This window comes from Lepisma saccharinum, chromosome 2 (genome assembly GCF_977018435.1).
Source record: "Lepisma saccharinum chromosome 2, izLepSacc3.1, whole genome shotgun sequence".
Lineage (NCBI taxonomy): Eukaryota > Metazoa > Arthropoda > Insecta > Zygentoma > Lepismatidae > Lepisma > Lepisma saccharinum.
The window spans coordinates 5,431,314-5,452,181 of NC_139230.1; the positions used below are offsets into that span (position 1 = coordinate 5,431,314).

Sequence of the window (20,868 nt, forward strand, 5' to 3'; positions counted from 1 at the left end):
TTCACAATATCTAAATTCACCAAAGAGTTTCCAGAAGTGTCTGCGAAAACAGTGCATTGAATTATGACTGACAACCTGGGGTATCAAAAACTGTGTGCGAGGTGGGTACCAAAAATGCTGACAAGACGCTCACAAAGAGCAGAGAAGGACAGCCGCATGTGATTTTTTGGCCTGCTGGGGGGAGGATGGGGATGACCTCTTTTTGCACATAGTGACGGGGGATGAAACGTGGATATCGTACGCCACTGGGGAGTCGAAGCAGCAGTCAATGCAATGGTGGCACTCTGGTTCTCCTAAAGCGAAGAAATTCAAACAAACACCACCAGTTCACAAAATCATGGCAACCGTGTCTTGGGACCAAAAGGGTGTGATTTTTGTGGGTGGAATTCTTGGAACAAGGACAAACAATTACAGCAGAGGTGTATTGTGAAACACTGCATAATCTGCAACGTGCCATCCAAAATTAGCGGAGAGGAATGCTACGCTCTGTAATTTTTCTGATCCATGACAACGCCTGCCCACACACAGCTGCTCGCACTGTTGAGACAATTCAAAGATTTCAATGGGAACTACTCAATCATCCCCCTTACAGTCCTGACCTTGCCCCCAGTGATTTCTTTCTTTTTCTTCACCTGAAAAAGTGGCTTGCATCGAAGCATTTCAACGACAGTGACATGTTCAATACATCAGTTCTGGACTGGCTGCACTCTCAGGCGGCAGCTTTTTACACAGAGGGTATACGGAAGCTTGTGCCATGCTTTCAGAAATGTCTGGAGGTTAATGGTGACTACATCGACTACTTGTTTATCAATCACAATAAATTTCTTCTCCTATCATTTTCTTGTTTTTTAAAAAATATTGGCCCTTCTTTTGACATGCGCCTCGTAGTTGGTGTTTTAAGTCCACTTTATGCACAGTAAGGCTAATTGGGACTGGACCTATACTTTAAAGTGGGATCTGAACCACTATGTGCTTCCACCGGGTATCAAAACCAGAACCCCTTAATTACAAGGTGCTGACGCTACCACTGCGCCATCGGGGAGGCACCTGGGACTTGAAAGGGAGACGATATTTTGCTCCAGTGAGCTTGCATTGAATGACAGATCCCATGAAATGAATGCTGCAAGGAAATTGGGACTGTCAGGCTAGCTAGAGTCTTGGTGTCTAAATAAATAACAGGTAAAAGGCTTTGAAATAATTCATTCTTAAAGCATCCAGGAACAAATAATAAAGAATTCCAATCTCAGAAAAATTTAATTTTGGCCCAATCATTAGAGAAAAGTAACTTTCAGATAACGGGTATGTATCAAATAACTTTAATTAAAACAAAAAAAATAATCCAAAATTACGGTTCTTGATTTAACAGTAGCTGCAAAGGTAATTTATTGCACACAACATTTTGCAAAAACAAACTGTTGTCTCCTGGTAATCTTATAGCTATATACCAACATATATACATTGACTTTGTTGCAACCTGAGGCATTTCCATAGAACAATATCTCTAGCCAAAATACATAGTGCACTGAGCCTCAAGAGGGGGGATAAAGTGTCCTTGGGTAGTTTAGTAATATCCTTCATAAATTTCATATAACTCATTTATCCTCATTGTTGCAAATAGCCAAAAGTGGCAGAAAAAGCAATCCTAAATAAAATACAAATATCAGGACTGGTATCAGTATTGGTTCACAGCAGTATCTATATATATTCTTATCTTCATTTCATTTAAATGCAAGCACTGACCATTAGTTCTTTCACCTGAGGTTCACTATATCTATCCATCTTATTTTATTATTACAAATAAAGCAAAAATATCTCTCTTCCCCAATAATTTAGAATCCTGTACCATGATTATGTATGATACTGTTCCCCCAATGATACAAAGGTGACAATGGAAGTGCTAAAAAAGTAGGAATAGGAAGATTAGTGCAATGAATTCATGCACAAGCACAAGTTTATTAACTGTGATCACGAGTTTTACAGGTTTACAGACTTCTCTTAATATTTGCTTGCAAAGTTGGATATTAAGGTTTATTGATATTTCCAATTTGTTAAAATTTGTTTGTAGTACACATGCATTATACTGTTTTTGTCCGTGTGTAAAAGGCATTGAGTTGGACTTAGTGCTAATGTCACTGTTGTCTCCCAATCTCCTCTGTTCAACCTTTCTTTTAATAGGTGACAATTTCAAACTTTTACTTCTCACTATCAGATAACACACGCACATTTTCAGTATCTTTTCTTCCGATATTACATCTACAATGAATATCTTACAGATCATTTCTAAATTTGTAAATAAATAGAAGTTCATGCATGATTACATGTCCAAATCTACCAGGTTTTTGTAAATAAGAATGCAAAACACACTCACTTTGAGCTTATTGGGTTGTGGCGGTTCTGGTTCCCCAAATTTTAACCTACGTTCTTTCGCTCTATCACGATATTTACCATCTCGTCGCTCTGGATCATCAGGGTCAATTCCTCTGGCTTTCCACCAAGCTTCCAAGTTTTGTTTATGAAGATCAGATAATTGTTGATGCCTGCAAAGTGTTAATTGTATTCAAAACGTTAAGATGAAACATAACAAGACACATCTACATATTTAAATCTGTGCAACTATTTATTTGCATAAGATCTTAAACAACACTCACCTTGAATTTTGTTCTTCAATATTTTTTTTATATCCACCCGTTACCTTAACAAGATGGGACATGGTGATAAAAATTTACAAACTCAATGAAAGCTAAAGTTTGAAAAGAAAGGCATAGAGAAAAAAAGGGGGGACCACATGAAAGCGTATAGCTGACAGCAAAGACGACAGCAGGCAAATTGTCCATCATCATGTTTGTTCACTATGTTTTCACAAGTGAAATAAAAATGACAAAACAGAGGATAACCACAGGTCTATCATCAACATAATCATATTCCTTTATAAACCAAAGAAAAAACTAAATTTGCCTACTGTTACCTTTTAGCTGTTGATTGTATCAGTCATGTATTACGTGATTGCTCACTGGCTTGGAAAGATATCAGTTGGCTATCAAAAATTTGAGAAAAAATTTCAGGTACATTTGTTATGCAAAATTTATGTTCATGACACAAGGCACTTCACTACTGGTGCCACATGTTAAGATTTCTTAACAATAATTTTTCATTTGTTGGATCACTCCATGGTGTTTATGATCTACACCTGTTCACATTGAAAAGTTTGTGTCTGTAGTGATTTTTTTTTAAATTGCAAAGACGATTATTTTCCAACAAATAAAAGTGCTCTGATTTCAGCATTGTAACTATGAAAACATGTCTTATCACCTGTTGTAATGTTCTTTAGGAATGTGCATTCCTTTCTTGCTGATCTGCCATTGGTCTTGACACAAATATTACAGCAACATATTTAGTTTTTCCTTCAAAATTATGACATGAATTTTGTTAATTTCTACTTGTTATTTCATGGACAGTCAACTGATGATTTCCACACACCACAGCGTACACTATCTCACCATGATTCTGCCCAATTTTAAAAACTGATACCAGTTGTAATACTGAGTATGGCTCCAGAATGACTACTGCAGTGCTAAATGAAAAAGTGATGTTTTTCCAGAATAAATTTTCAAATTTCAAGGGTGAAAATTATATTTGATCACCGGAAGGGTGCCATTTTCTACCATGACCCAAATATTCTGATAGGTGAAAGATCACAGGAAACAGCCATTTCACTTTTATAGTTTTCTTGTTTAATTATTGCTAAAGAAACCCAATCTGGATGCCTAACCTAACCTACACCCACAAAATTATAAAGAATGGAGATAGTAAAAAGTTTTAGTTGATAGTAACAGTTTTACATCACAGAAACAATTTTTAATGAAGTTGTATAGTAAAATGAAGTAGTGACTGGGAAATGTTTCTTCATACACAAAATAATGTTCAAGACAATTAAAATATTCAAGAATCTCTCTTCTGACTACAACAGTGATTGCTTCAACAACAGGCAAATAAGGAATGAATTTTTGGTCAACAGTTTATAGCTTACACAACCAGAAAGCTAAAACTTGGCACCATCACATGGTATAATTTGTCTCCTATGTGCTGCAAATCATTGATCTGCAAGGGACATTGAAAAACATAGATTGTTAGGTGCTCCATTTTGTTTCTGATCATATACAACCCATGGATCATTTTTTTTTCAAAATTATGTTCTTCACATTTAAAAATACAAGAAAAACAACTCTGATAAATATACTACTACTATCTGTTACAGTTGTGAAGAAAATTCACGCATAATTAGCAACACAAATGGTTCACATACAGTTTCCAGAATACAAGGAATTTCAGAAGATGGTCCTAGTCAAAACATCAAATGCTTATTTTTAAGGTACTGTTATGTGTGCCAATGATTTCATCATACTGAAATATATCAATTACATTTTTCTCTAATATTGTACATAATATTTCTAGTTTATATACCACTATACACTACACAAACTACAACATATTCTTGTACATATTTGCTAAAAGTCAAATTATGAATAGAACTCACCTAACCAGGGCTTCTTTACTAGGAAACTGTCGTTTACAAAGTAAACATGCTAACTTAGACCAGTCTGTGTATTTGTCATCTAAATCTTCTGCTTCATCTTCACTGTCACTCCCACCTCCATACGCAGCAACAAGACCAGCTTGTTTGGCTAAAAGTGCTTTATTCTGCAAGGATTTTAAGAGCACTCAAAAATTATGCAATGAATAAACAATAATTAAATAATTTGTTTTTAGTTTTAGAATACATAAATTTGAAGTACTGCATGTGAAACAAATATTTATTTCATCGACAGCTTTATTTGTATAGTTGTGAATAGGGGGTGGGGGCTATTTTACAGACATTGAATTCCAGATAAATAGCATTAAAAAAAATTTCAACTTTGCCGAAATCATGTGAATGGGGTTTGATCAACATTTGTTTTGATGCAAGTTCCTGGGCAGCGCTTGCTGAAGTTCTAAGCCTCAATATGAAAAGGGAAATGAGGGGAGGGAGTGAATGGAGACAGGGGAATGAGGAGGGAAGGAGGCTACTGGACTTTTGTACGAGAAACAGACTGTTAGTAGATAATAGATGGTTTAAGAAGAAATATGACTGCTATAAGATTACAAGGTACAGTTGGAATAATGAACAATAGTCTGTAATAGATTATACATATATTGGTAAACAAGGACGTAAAGAAGATAATGAATGACATTAAATTCCCAGTGAAAACTTAAGACAGTGACCACAGGCTACTAGTACAAGATGTGAGGAGATGAGAATAAAAGATAGAAGGGACGAACAAGAGAGAAGGATAAGAGTGTGGAAATTGAAGGATAACATGATAAAAGAGAAATATCAAGAAATATTGCAAACAAAAGCGCCAAGAGATGAACCCGAAGGAGTAGAAATAGAATGGACAAGATTTAAAACAGAATTAGTAGTGGCAGCCGAAAAGGTGTGTGGAAGGACAAGCAAGAAATGAAAACTAGAGAGGCAGTGAAAAATAAAAATGATTCATTTTCGAAAATGGTTCAAAGTTAAATCACAAAATGCACGTAAAGAGTCCGCGGAAAAGAAGATAGATGCAAGAACAGTAGTAAAGGAGGAAAGAAGAAAGTGGATGGAAGAATGGACCAAAGTGCTAGAAGAAATGTAGATGGGAACAAGAAAGAATTGTATGGATTAGTGAGAGAAAGGAGAAGAGAAAGAGGAGACAGCAGTAAGATAAGGGTAGAAAGGGGAAACGTAGTAGAAGAGGTTGAAGAAATAAGGAGAATGTGGAGAAATCATGTGAAAAAAGGAAATTAACATGGAAAAGTGAAGGAAAAAGAAAACAAAAGAAAAAGTTAATCTCACATGGAAAGAAGTGGAGGAAGCTCTGAAGAGAACTAGAGCACCTGGAGCAGATGAAGTGCCAGTTGAAATGATACTAGTAACTGGAGTGATTGGTGTGCAATGGTTGTACAGTGTTGAAAACAGTGTGGCAAGAGGGAGAAGTGCCAAGAGATTGGACAAAGGGACTAATAGTTCCCGTATTCAAGAAGGGGACAGAAAGGAATGTGAAAACTACAGAGGAACAACACTTATGTGCCACTCAGCAAAGGTAAATGAGAAAATATTAGAGAAAAGAATAAGGGAAGTAACAGAGCTGAACATGAGAGAGGAACAGTATGGATTTAGAAGAGGCAGATCAACAGTAGATCTGATTGTAATGTGATTAAGCCTTTTCCCATATTAAAAACTAGGGATGGGTCGATATGAAATTTTGGCCAATACCGATAAAGTACCGATATAAAATTTACCGATACCAATAACAGATATTCTACCGATCCGATATAAAATTAGAAATGGCCCTTGAAGAACCTGAAAGGTTCACTGACCTCTTTAATAAATGTGTGTTTCAAGGTGACTGCAGTGCAAGATAAATTGCATATTTACACATTTACTTTTTAGAAAGTAGGGCATGGATATTTTCCATAAAAATTACAACAAAATGGGAGAGTTTTGCACTAAATTATCAGATAATAATCGATATATCGGATTGGTAAAATAATCGGTAATTTTACCGATACACCGATATGCCTATATCAGCTGATACCGATAGAGTACCAATTAATTGGTCCCATCCCTATTAAAAACACTAAGTTGCTTACCAAGGCAGTTTATTAAAATAAAAACACTTAACAGGTAACGTTTCGACCCTGTATCAGGGTCTTCCTCAGACGAAGAACTAAACTAAAATGATGAAATATACTACACACAGGCAGATTACATACACATAGCAGGATTACTAGCTAGTTGTGTGTTGTGTGGGTAAGTTTTGTAGATGTGTCGATTACAGACATACTGAAAGGCTTGCTCTAATTTCAGTCCCTGTGAAAACTGCATGTTATTAAAGTGTGAAAAAATGTCTATTCGCTGTCAACTTCTATGGATTGAACATTGTTTGATGTTGATTATTAGTGTGGTGAATTTACTGACATGAACATTTTATACAAGTCTACAGACCTTGGCATTGGTTTCCAAAGCTAGGTTTCAAGTTTCCAAGAGAGCCATCATATATATTTTCACACAGTTGGATATGCCAATAGTAACATCTTTTGTTCTGCAACATGTAAGGTTAGTCACCCAAGTTGAACAGTTATAAATTTTCCGCACATTTACTAATACTACAGTTTGTATAACAATTGTAAACTCGTTAGGTACTTACAGCAGACAAAGGATCTGGAATCCTTTTTTCCTCCAGAGGACTTCTTTGAAGGACATTAAAAACTGTTGAACCACCACCCAATGATGTACGTTCTTTTCTCTCAAGAACTGCATATCCAGCATCGGCAGCTCCACTTGACTTTGGAGATGACGATGCTGCAACAGCTAATGCAAGATTTTGACGTGCATTTTCCTTTTTCTGGTTTAAAGTTTTTGCCCATCTTTCCATATCCTGTAAAATAAATGTGTAAAAACACTATGAAACTTCTACCAAATATTGCTACAAGTTTATGGCAAGCTCCAATTCATCACTGTTGAATAATGCAAGCATGCATCATATCCTCATTTTGTGTGCTGCAGGGGAGGATAATACACATGGTTAGAAGCATGTGTCAGAAGGGCAAGTGAAAGAAGGAAATCAGGGGCAAATATTTTGAGTGAGAGAAGGTCGGTGTTGTACAGTCATGGACACTTCTGGGTTGAAAGTCAATGAAATAGTTACTTTCCAGAAGAGTCCATGACTACTAATAAGCAGGATGGTGTAAGTGATTTGAGAAACAAAATCAAATGTTAAAACTTGCAGTGTGTGATTTTTAAATGTTTTCCACATTAAACTTGAGAAGTTGCTTCCCATATGAAATCACCAATCTTTCCCATCACATTTAACTCACATATTCTTGTCCTAGATATTTAAAATATTCTCTAGTAAGTCTTCCTCCTTATATAATATATAAACAGATAAATGTTCAAATTTCACGAGGTGGTTGTAAAAATGAATACCTTTACAAAATTAAAGCCTTCAAAATTTATACAACCATAGTCGACGCACATTATGGAGCAGAACATGGGTCTTGATGATTTTTTTGTAGTCCTTACCTTTGCTATTTTCTTTGCAACTTTCACTTTATCTTGCTTATCTCTCTCTTTAGCTTTCTTCCCTTCATCTTTACCAACCCCATCTTCCCCTGTTGGTGCAGGAAGGTAAGTCTGTTTTTCTGCATCCCAGTATAAGAACTGCTGTGTTTGAGCATTGTAATAATACTGTGAAGTTGCATCATAGTATAACCCAGTCTGTGGGTCATAGTAATAACCAGATGTCTCATCATACTGGTAGGTACTAACATCAGGTACAGCTGGAAGAAAGTTTTAAACTCTTTACACATTGCTAAAGCCTAGAATGTTCACAATATACTCAGAGCTCAGGGTGTGAAACTTTAAGTTCAATGAATATGTAAGTTTAAGTGTGCGTTAAGAGAAATGTCTCAATTAGAAAAATTCATCAATACAAATGTATGCACAATATATGCATGTATTTTTCTTAGTAATTAATAACAGCACATGTAACAATCATAATATCTGCATTATCATGATTACATAAAATAAAAACAACTTTTTATCCCAACTTTTAGTACACTAAACATACAGTCAATGATTAAAGTATGTTAGTTCATCTTCAAACATAATCCAAGAGTGAAGAGACTTTTCCCCATTTAGAACATCTAGAAAATAATATATGCAAACAAATATATACAATATATAAACAAATTCCATATTATACTTACGATATTTTGGATTTTCCATACCATGTGCAGGTGTGGTAATGTATGGGAGTATTGTTGTTGGTGTTGTAGCAGTAGCAGGTATTGTTGCAGGTACAGCTGCAGCAGAAACAACCACACCACTAGAATCGGTACAGTTTGACGTAACTGTTGTTGCTGTGGTGGTTGTGACTGTAACTGTAGTTCCAACTGTCACGGATAATGTGACACTATTTGTAGAATTTTTTACCTGACCATCAAGAACAGCTTTTTCATCTGGCTTTGTCACTTTCTGTTGTTTATCAGCCTGTAACAAGGAGTATAAACTATTAGCACAAACAATGATCCACCTTTCTATGAAACAAAAAGGAGAAACAAACATTGTCACCTGTAACAGTCACATTTAGAATAGATGATAAAAGTTTTATAGGCAAGGTTCTTAGGAAATTATGAGCTGAACTTATTCCTAAGAATTAATCACAATAGAGAATACCAGACTATTTGAGAAAAAAATATAAAATATAGAATATTTCCATCATGGAAACCTACAACAACTGGGGGTTCATCCTGTTGACCACACGTTACCCTGTAACTGGTTAGATGATTGCCTCTGCTGAGGCTGTGGGAGTAAGGCCACAGTCGGTAGGTAGGCCCTGGCCCACAACGCCTGTTGCACCATGGGCTATTATATTATTATTGCTGAGTAAATATTTTTTTTCCAAAATAATTTATTACAAGAGACAACTGCTTCCAGGTAGCAGTCATCCACCTCTAATCCCAATCCACCAACATCTCAGTACAAAAAAGATTGGAGAGGGCCCACATTATCAACCATGAGTGCAACCACAAGGCCACCAAGTAGCATTCCAAACCAACACCATCTTCAACAACCCTTCCTTCTCACACACACACACCATACCACTCAAAGATTTTGAGAAGTCTGGTGAGATAACCATCTTTCTGTGTAATCTATATCTTTGATCTTGACCTGACAACTTCTGTTTCAGTTTTTCTTTCCTCTATGCTTGAAGATGCAACCATGAAAAATTAAATTTTTCATTTTAGGTCTCACAGCACTTAATTTTTAAAATAAAATTTGCATAACCTTGAACTGCCAATAAAAAATAGCAATATTTACAAAATAATTATGAATTCTTAAAAAATATTATGGCTATCTTCATGATGGTTTTTAAGAGATTCTAAAAAACACATACAACTCCTCATTCGATAAAGCTCTGTGCCTAATTCTATGGTTTTCAATAATTTTAAACAGTTTTTACTATGGCTGAGCTGATATCGATGCTTATGTGTCAATATCAATTCATACCGACAGATACTTTTTCCGATGTTGTGCAAAAATGCTGCACAACACTTTTGTGGAGTCCAATTATCCTGGAAATTATGAATTCAAAATTGTGTACAAAGAAAGCGGATTTTCATGATGAATGCGGCAAGCACAGTTTAAGTATTACCTACATGTTGTTTCATGTTTCCACGTTGCACAATTGGATAGTTTTTTCTCAGATTAATTTTGAAAGCTCACTGCCTTCATGTGATTATGCATTTTCATATTCTGATGTAATTGAACCATTATTAATTGTTACAATTTTTTCATGCATCTGTATTGGTGTGAATCAGTAAAGTATCGGTATGGGTTATTGGTTCAAAGTGGTATCGACTCTGCCCTAGTTTTTACTTCTTTATAAGTCAAGAGCACAGAACAAGTGAGGTAATTGATATCACAATGTGGTATAATAAGTTCAAGGAAGTTTTCATTCTTTTGGATATGAAGAAAATGTAGTCAAAACAAATTTCTTGCAATTAGCTACTAGAAACAAGATTCTATGAAGAGCAGCACCTGTAGTCTAATTACCGTATTTACGCATGTATAATGCGTACTATGGTTTTTGATGGGGAAAAGCGGTAGTTTTTTTTATCTTTTGTATAATGCACAGTATAATCCACGTTCACGAAATGGCTTTCTTGTAGGTCATAAAGCTATGCCAATCAAGAGCGAATGACATCATACCTATTCAATGATTCATGTGTTGCTATGTGGACTAAGAGAAGATTATCCTCTTGTGTAAACAGTAAGTTGCCAATCCAAGCCACCTTCCTCCCTCTCCCTCCACTGTGTTTAGCATCCCAAAGCTTTCACTCTTTAACTACCTTATTTATTCTGGAATAGTAGAAAGGGAGATCAATATTACGTTATGGATTTGCAGTGCTCAGGAAGTTATTTTATGTTATTTCTTGCCCAACAAATACCGCTGATACACATCCCATGTGATGGGAGGTGCATGCTCAAATTCTGCCTGCTTTTCTTGTGTCACAGAACATTACATAGCAAAGTGAAAAAATTGTGAAAAATTGCCTTTAAAATTTTATACATGGTTTTGCTCATTTTCTCTTTACTTTTTTTTTTTTTTTTTTTTAAAAAAGAACCTTTACATTATATACTTTTTCCATGACTGATGTAACATTTATAAGAGGCACATTCAGGACCCTCAAACTAGCAGTTACCAGAACAAGATTTCTTTCATTAAGGCATTTACACACTCCATATATGTCATATTATTTGGCCAGTAATACAATTTAATTATTATTTTCTTTCTCCTTATCTTTTCTTTCATCCAAAGTACCACAAAAATCAGAATGTTCCTTCATTTTGTGATGAGCTTATTTCAACTGCATTGCACATTAGTGTCGCCATCTTGAATGGAATACTGTTATCATATTCAGAAACTACAGAATTCAAGCTTTACAATGATATATAACATGATAGGGTTCTGTAAACATGAAAAAATTATTCCATGCATAATACACACCCCAGTTTTTGGGTGCACAAATTTTGAAAATAGTGCTCATTATACAGGAGTAAATACGGTACTTGAGGGGCACACCAAAGCTCGCACAATTATGAGGGTGCTGCACTCCCTCCCAAAAAATTGGGGTACTCCTGTACCACTGTGTAGGGACATAGTTAACGTGCGCATTTGTGTTAACAAGCACACAAACTCACCTGCTTCTTATATACTTTGGCAGCCTGTACCTGTTGAATTGCAGATTGGGCAACAGCTGCAGCTGCATTCACAGAGTCTGCTTGAGTTTGTGATGGCAATGTTAGAGTTCCACTCTGAAGAGAAGGAACAGTATGTTAACAATATTCACTAACATTCTATAATTAGCCAAACACACATGAAATGATTCAGTGAAAGTGTGATAACATTTCATGCCTACTTTAGTTACCAAGTACTATATTTCAGTGTGGTCTATGCATTACAAGAAGCAGATTAAAACTATGAGGGGCAGTCAAATGAAAACCAAACACCCGCTACAAAGTGACAATGGAGTTTGTTTTATTCAAAAGTAATTGCCACAAGTGTTAAGACATTTATCCCACTGGGAGACGAGATGATCAATTCCAGTCTTGTAGAAAGAGGTAGGTCGCTGACAGATCCACAACCTCACCCACTGTAGCACTTCCTGGTCTGAATCAAACAGACATCCACAAATGTCTTTCTTCAGGTCACCAAAAATGTGGAAGTCACAAGGGGAAAGATTGAGGCTGTACGGAGGACATTCAAGCGTTTCCCAGCCAAATGTCTAAAGCTTATCCCTCACCAGATTGGTAGTATGGGGAGGCGTTATCATGCAAAAGGATGATTCCGTCCGACAGTATTCCAGGGCATTTTGACTTTTTCGGAACTGCAGGTGATCTTTGATAATGGTATGCACAGAGCCATGACTAATGCCAACCTGAACATGGATTTCTTCCTCTGTGATTCGTCGGTCTTCCCGGATCAGACCATCGATCCTTGCAATCACTTCAGTAATGGCTCGATGGGCCTGTCCCGGGCACGGATAGTCTTGCAGTGATGTGCATCCTTCACGGAATCTCTTCTGCCACTCGTGCACACTTGTCAGGGACATGCAGTGTTCGCCATACACTGCAGACATGCGACGATGTATTTCATGTGTTCCAGCACCCTCAGCCACCAAGAAACGAACCACACATCTCTGCTCTTCTTTGCTTGCCTCCATTTCCAATGCTGGATGAACACACTTTTCACTACGCTCACCTCCTGAGCAATGACGAAGCAACTGTGTGGACCAGTGCATTTTCACTATGCATTTCTCCTACCATACAGATGGCAGTATCGACATGTAACAACAGTGTTGCCAACTTTTGCAAGGAATGTGTTTTATGGTGGGTGTTTGGTTTTCATTTGACTGCCCCTCATACAATAATAGGTCAAATGATTTGTTTAAAAGAATGGTTTCACACGTCTGCACACTAGGGAGGTAGGGCAAGGACTGCAAACCAATGACAAATATATTTTTTAAAAAGGGTGGGAGGGGTAGTAAAACAACACAAAAACAGAGAACATACTATGGGAATGAGAGACGTGGTAATAGATAATTCAGGTACTCACGTTTTTCGCAAAGCTGTTTTAAGTAATTTTCTTTCTATGGTGGCAGTGGCTACCAAAATTAATAGAATGAAAACTACTTAAAACAGCTTCGCGGAAAACGTGAGTACCTGAATTAATAATTTACATTACAATTATAGAGTATATCCACAATATTTTAGTTTCCATGGAAGAAAAAAGTTACTCAAATTATTATTAGTTTCATTAACAAACTCAGCAAACATTTCCATAGCAGTTACAGTATCAGAGACAGAAAAATGTATGTTTACGTATATTCTTTGTGGCCGCGGTGGCTCAGTCGGTAACGCGTCTGACTACTATGCTCAAGGTCCCGGGTTCGATCCCCGGCCGGTTCAAATCCGGGAACTTTTCTAACGGTGAAAGCGGCCCCGGCGCCCACCCAGCGTCGAATAACATGGGTACCTGGGGGAAACCCTGGGGGGTAAAGGCGGTCAGGGGCGTGATGCTGATCACATCACCCCCATTCACGACCGGATCAAGAAAGTGTGGGGCGTTACCCCCACACCCCCTATACGCCTTCATGGCGTGGTGCTATGCACAGGGGAACACTTTACTTTACGTATATTCTTTATTTGCTTTAATCAAACTGTTCAAATATTTTACAGGGCAATTTACTAGAAAAAGCCTTTCTATACAAACATATATCTATGTGCATGGTGCCAAGAACCATGCAAGCACTTTAAAGCTTGTTTTTTGTTTTTTTAGAAAATAAGAAATAGATATAAATTTAAAAAATCAACAAAACTGCTTACTTTTTAATAAAAATCATTCTTATCCAACCTGGTGGTACTAGAGCTGGTTCATCAATGACAGAGACTAAAATAACCAGTATCACACAATGCAAGAGTTACAAGCAGCTGTGGATGATGCCTTCATGCACAACACCCAGGTTATCTCTGCAAAACATCTGACAGAGCATGCCCAGAATTTGGCTGTGCTATAAAAATGATTGTTTCCATGCCCATATTTTAAACTCTCAAACCATCAGAAATGTGTCCATATGAACATATCAACCATAACCATCGTAGTGTTGAAAATAAAGTGTGGTACACCATCTTTGTGGCCACTCTATACAAATGAGGAACATTGTGGCATATGTACTGGAAGAACCATCTGTCTGGCAGTTGCATGTAAGCAGAACTGAAGGAGAGTTAATGTAAATTTTCAGGTTCATTACTCCCAAGTGTCAACCTTAAAATTCTCTGATACGGTGAAGCCTCTGCCACTGCAAAAATAATAATCTCTGGCATTTGACACCCAAAAACAGGTGTTGCCTAGACCACTGGATGAGGTGGAGCCTTGGTCACCTACAAATAATCCTCCCAGGTGTTGAGTTTATATCATAAGAATTGATCCATAAAAGTTGTAGAAAGGCACAGTAAAGGGTTGGTGTGAAGGCTGTAGGGTAAAAAAATGTGTGTGTATTTAATACCTAATAATAAGAATAATGTTAAAAAATAACCTACCTCAGCTAACTGATTCTGGTAGTACTGTTGATAATATTGAACATAGGCAGCATGCTCTTCCGGTGTTGTAGCATAAAGTGAAGCACTATATTCTGCTAGGCGCCCAACATCTTCTGGTCCATATTGAGTTACATCACCACTTTGATTACTCCACTGTGCAGCTGCTAATGCTGTACTAGCAGCTACTGATGGAGAAGTGGACAACTGAGGAAGCTTGCAGTATGACACAACCACTGAAATATATATTTTAATATTAATGTCACTACACTAATATAGGCACTTCTAATAACTCTTCTACAAATAATGAAAATGTATGCAATTGTACAAGGCATATCCAGAAAGTGAAAATACATAGCATGCAGGCTGGCTTTCACCTTGATCCTTACACCATCCCTTCACATTCATTTGGTAGTGTTAAACTGAACTTTGTTCAACTGATTAATTGAGTTTTGATCTTAAGTCCACTTTATGCACAGAAAGGATAATTGGGACTGGAACTAAGATTTAAAATTAGATCCGAACCAGTATGTGCTTCCAATGGGTATCAAACCCAGGACTACTTGAATACAAGAAAACAACATTACTATTATGTCATTGGGGAGGGCAAGCTTTATTCGAGTAACACATGTTTGAAATGGTAGTGCCGATCCAGAATCCTGTTAAATGCTAGGTGCATTTTGTCATACTGAGCATCCAGCTGAAATCAGAAATTGTTTGCAGTTTATGGGAAGATTTAGAATCGACAAAATGTGATTAAGTGAAAGGGGTGGTCTGGCATCTTCCAAATTTGATGACCATCTTCAAGAAATTCATGCTAATCGGCATTTGACAATCGAATTGCATCACATCATTCCCCAAGTGTCTACAAGGCCATGATTCACGAGCCTTTGATTGGGAAAATATGGTACAGAAAATTGTGCCCTTACTGGGTGCTCAAATGCTAATGGACAAACACAAAATGAAACAGATGGGTTCCATGCTTAACTTACTCAAGCTCTATGCAGAGGAAGGAGCTCAGTTTCAGGACTCCATTGTGATTGCAGTTGAAATGTGGATTTACCACCACATGCCTGAATCCATGCAACAGTCACTCCAATGGTAGGTGACATGCATGGCTCCAAAATGAAAAAAATTAAAACTTCAAATATGCCCCCCAATCCTGGCTTCAGTTTTCTGTGATACACACAGCATTCTCCTGGTACCCTGAAACCACTTTGATAGGCCATTCAAAACAGGAGGAAATGTGGACATGTGTATTTGCCTGCTTCATGAAAATGTTTGGTGAGTTCACACTGTGAATGTGGTGTGTTTTGGACCATCCACTATGCAGGGTGTTTCTGTGACCATATTACAGACTTGGAGGGATGATGGAATGGAACAAACACAACAAAATGAGATAGGGAACCCTGATGAAATGCCCCTGTCAAAAGTTACAAGCCAAAACCTTCAAAGGGAAGGAAACCATGCACAATGCGGAGGGGAACCATAAAAGATGTCTGGGGAAGTGGAAAACAAACACAGAACAATCACTGCAGTGGCTTTAATGACTAGTAACTGCAGCCATCATTACAGCACTTGCCTGCCTTGATACAGGCATGACAGCATTGCAATAAGCTGTGTCGATACTCCTAGGAGTCGTTCGGACCAGATCACAGGCTGCAAGGATTCTTGCCAAGAGTTTCTCAACATTACTCACAAGTGTCTCGTAGATAACACTTTTGATATGACCCCACAAAAAAAATAATCAAGTGGGGTCAGATCAGGTGAATGGGGAAGCCAAGCTACAGGTCCACCTCTCCATGTCCATCGCTGTGGGAAGGTCTGCGTCAGAATATCATGAGCCAAAGCTACAAAGTGAGCTGAGGCCCAATCATACTGAAACCACATGCATTGACGATGAGAAGTGGGACATGTTCCAATAACTCGGCGAGGATCTCTCTCAGAAACACAGTGTACACTGTTTCAGTTAATCATGGTGGCAAAAGATACAGACTTATTAAATGTTCCAGGGCATGCGCGGTGGATTCTTTCCCCTTTCTTTTATGGTTCCCCTCGGTGTTGTGCATGGTCGCCTGCCCTTCCAAGGTTTTGGCTTGTAACTATTGACTGGGGCATTTCTGGACCAGGGTTCCCTATCTCATTTTGTTGTGTTTGTTCCCTTCCATCATCCCTGCAAGTCTGTAACACGGTGACAGAATCATCCTGTAGAGAATGGAGACATGTTCAATGACTTACTTATTTCTTCACCTGAAGAAATGTCTCAGTGGGAAACAGTTTGACAACGATGATGAGGTGAAAGATGTGGCAGACTTCTAAAGCTGGTTCCCAAATTTACAGATGCTTCAACAATTGTGATAATTAGGGATGTGCCGAAGCTGATTACAGATGTATGAAAATCAGCAGAAATTGACATATCGGCATCGGCAAAAATCCGATATTTAAACCGGTACAGATAATACTAGAGTTTTTTACCTTCTAATAAGTTTATATTTTAATTTTGTAACATTTATTGAAAATTAGGTTATGATTCTTTATCATTGTAGAGTTTTTGTAATAAAATTATTGCAAACTCTCATTCAGAGGATCAACCTACCTCAAAATCAGAAATAAAACAGTACATTGCTGAACAGACCAGGATCAGCTGTTGTATCGGAAATTCAAAAGTGAGTATCCAAACCTGAAGCAAGTGGTTTGGTTTGAGTTGGTGTTTTAAGTCCACTTTATGCACAGTAAGGCTAATCAGGACTGGACCTACAGTTTAAAGTGGGATCCGAAGCACTTGTGCCTCCACCGGGTATCGAACCCGGGACCCCTCGATTACAAGGCAATGACGCTACCACTGCGCCATGGGGGAGGCCCCTGAAGCAAGTGGTGAGAAAATACTTGAGCATACCTGCTGCATCAGCATTCAGTGTTGATGGACAAATTTGCGATAAGAGAAGAAGTAGGTTACTTCCAGAAGTGCTTCCAAAATGAGTGTTTCTGAAGTTGAATCTGCCAGCATTAAATTTACGACATTAAGAACAGGACTTCATTTTGCATTTCAAAGAACTGTTTGTGTACTAATGTTAAATCTCTTGAGAATCTATGTTGTTCTTAAAGGTTCACATAACCACTTTTTGTAGATTCAAATGTACATTTACATCTCTTGAGAATATACGAGATTTATTTTTTAATTAGGGGCCATTTTGCACTCACGTTGGCAACACTGTGTGCTTAGCATTTTGCACATGTGCAGTGCGTTAGTTACCGACATGCCTTGCATGAAAACAGACCCCATTTGCAAATTGTGAAACGCTTGGTGTGGTTGTGGTGGACAATGGAATTGGTGCAGGTGATTGAAAATACCGCCGAGTGTGAGATACGATCAGTGATCAGGTTTTTGACCGCGAAAAATGTGAAAGCGGCAGACGTTTATCGCCAGTTACGTGAGGTGTATGGTGAGAATGTCATTATTGAAGGCAAGGTGGGTAAGTGGGCACATCTGTTTAAGGCCAGTTGCACAAATGTTCATGACGAACCACGATCAGGACGCCCCTCAATCATAACGGACTTATTGGTGCATGATGTTGAGAGCATGATACAAGCCAACCGCCGTTTGACAGTGTTTCTGCCGAATGGACAAACAGTTAATGCAGCCATGTATTGCAACTCTCTCAAGAAACTAGCAATTATCACCTATTCCTCCACTTGAAGACTTTCCTCACTGGGAAGTGATTCAACAGCGCCGATGAAGCCAAACAGACTGTGATGGATTGGTTGTCTGACCTGGCGGCAGATTTCTTTGATGAGGGTCTACAAAAGCTCATCTACCGCTAAGACAAGTGCCTCAACAACTATGGGAACTATGTTGAGAAGTAGCTGAATGTACATGTAAACAGCCACAGAGGTAATTAAATTCTTCCTTTGCATGTTTTAGTTTTATTTCAAAATGGCCCCTAATTAAAAAATAAACCTTGTACATATGATATGCAATAGCAAATTTATTGTTGTCATGCTGAAAATAACATCCCATTTCTGTTGAATAATCTTACGTATCAGACTCTGTTAAATATCTGCATTGGTCCCAATATTATTGGTGAATGCATCGGTAAATTTTCAGCTTCGTCACATCCCTAGTGATAACTATATTGAAAAGTAGAATACATACATTTAAAATAAAAATTATGTGAATGCATATTGGCCTCTGTATCTTTACTTTTTGAATGTGCCTTATACTACATAAAATAAATTAATGAAATAAAATTACAACTAATTCTGAGAAACAAACTAATCTTGATACAGCACTGAGTGACTTATTCAAAATTTTACAAGTTCTCTTCACCCCCCCCCCCCCCAACAAGAAAACAAGATCTTAACTCATGCAAGACCACATATCCTAAATGGTAGTAAGACACGTATGTACTCCTGTTTTATTTGTAGGCTTTTTGTGAGTGGGGAGTGTCTCTATCTGGGAATTAACCTTCAATAAAACTACTCTGGAAGTGGTGATTCCTATAGAAATCAGAGGTAGCTAAAATGCTAAAAATAAACAGTCAATTTATCAGTAACATGTCTTTGGGTCCTTGAATTAGCAAGGTTCCTCAAATATAATTGACAACTCAAATTGTAAATTGCAGAATTATACATTAAAATATGCACACACATTATTCACAGAGTAGTAAATTTGGAAAAAATCTTAAATAGAGGTCAGAAAAATTACCCTTCTTTCCATCAATAACAGGAGGATCTGCAGCTAGTGCATTGTGCAAATACATGGCATCCACAACACTATTCATTTCCAAATAACACACGCCTCTTGATGTATTAGTTAGAGAATCTCGCCCTATCCTAATACTACGAATTGGCAGTGATGAAAAATTCAGGATTGCCTGAAGCACTGAATCTTCTGTAGACAAGACATCTAGGCTCCTCAGTAACACAGCTGAAAAACAAAACATTTAGCACATAAGAAAAGCAATTCCCAAAATTATCTGCTACAACTCATGTTATTGAAACAGTATAGTAGCAACCTTGCTTACTTGTACAGCTTTGTAAGCAGTTATGTTGCAGGCAGCATTTTACATTTTCCTTAAAGCAAAGTGTTATCAAATATACCACATGTATGATACATTTTCCTTAAAGCAAAGTGTTATCAAATATACCACATGTATGATACATTGTCCTGCACTAAATGTTCTTTTAGCAAAGTCCAACTTAAATTTTAGAATTTTTATTTATTAACTTCAGTGCTTTATTATTTTCTTTGGAGAATTAGTTGCTGTACTTTCTGTTAGGTAAAGTGTGGGGGTTACCTGCTTATAGCTTCGGTAGAAGTTTGGTTTTCCAAACATGAAGCCAGTTTCTTGACTGAATTAGATTTGTCATTGCTTTCTTGCCACATTTGGCTAATTGCAATGATTATAATGAATGGTAATATGATGAAATGGATAAAGGGAGTCACAAACACATATGGACAACAACAACAATTTCTACAGAAGATTATCCTGGCTACAGGTCCCAGTGCCAGAAACTCATTAGTCTGCAAAATGCAGTCCAGCATGTACTACATGGAAGAGAGGTTGACATTTGTGTGTCTGCACAAAGAGTCACTTCTTACACTCCATGAAACCCAGTTTCTGTTCTGACTTGTAGATAATGAGGCTGCCATCTTCTTAACTCCCATAAATACAGAGAAACTAGTACTCACTTTTATCCACAAAGCCGTTTTTTTCTTTTTCGATTAATATCTCCCATATCTGATAAATTAAAGTTTCAGCAATTACAGAATATCCAGTTCTACTAGGTGCAAGTTTTATGTTGTAGTATATAATTTAGGAGGAAAATAACTTGCTCATTTGACTAAAGAGATCCCTCACCTAGTTTTGAATCTAGACCCCACTTCTTGCAGATAACCGACACATTTTTGTGACCTCGCAATATACCTACATATGCTCATGCACACGTGTGTGTAAACAACAATCTGTTCAATTTCAATTTATATTAGGGGATAGCTGATACCACTTTGAACCCATACCAATGCTAATACTCTCAATGATTCCCCCTGATACCATGTCCCAGTGCCATGCTTGTAAACTGTATAGACCCAACATCGATGTTCAAATTTTCAGATTGTCATGCCTTTTCATATTGCAAGTTACTTTCTAGAGGTCCACCCAGCAATATTCCTCATAGGATCCTGTGGT

General features: G+C 37.4%; 1 protein-coding gene across 8 annotated transcripts in view; it reads right to left on the bottom strand.

Moving 5' to 3' along the window:
• LOC145983887 (RNA-binding protein 5-A-like) overlaps nucleotides 1–20,868 on the bottom strand; it is a 79,343-nt gene that overhangs the window by 22,785 nt on the left and 35,690 nt on the right. For 7 of the 8 annotated variants that reach the window (XM_083116982.1, XM_083116976.1, XM_083116981.1 and 4 more), the window contains 8 exons: nucleotides 19,386–19,607; nucleotides 14,684–14,916; nucleotides 11,786–11,899; nucleotides 8,788–9,070; nucleotides 8,102–8,358; nucleotides 7,227–7,457; nucleotides 4,535–4,698; nucleotides 2,369–2,537 (listed from right to left, as the gene is read on the bottom strand). In XM_083116982.1, the coding sequence (XP_082973108.1) occupies nucleotides 2,369–2,537; nucleotides 4,535–4,698; nucleotides 7,227–7,457; nucleotides 8,102–8,358; nucleotides 8,788–9,070; nucleotides 11,786–11,899; nucleotides 14,684–14,916; nucleotides 19,386–19,607 (1,673 nt within the window). The remainder of the gene's footprint in view (nucleotides 1–2,368; nucleotides 2,538–4,534; nucleotides 4,699–7,226; nucleotides 7,458–8,101; nucleotides 8,359–8,787; nucleotides 9,071–11,785; nucleotides 11,900–14,683; nucleotides 14,917–19,385; nucleotides 19,608–20,868) is intronic. The other variant, XR_014441270.1, reaches the window with a different exon arrangement.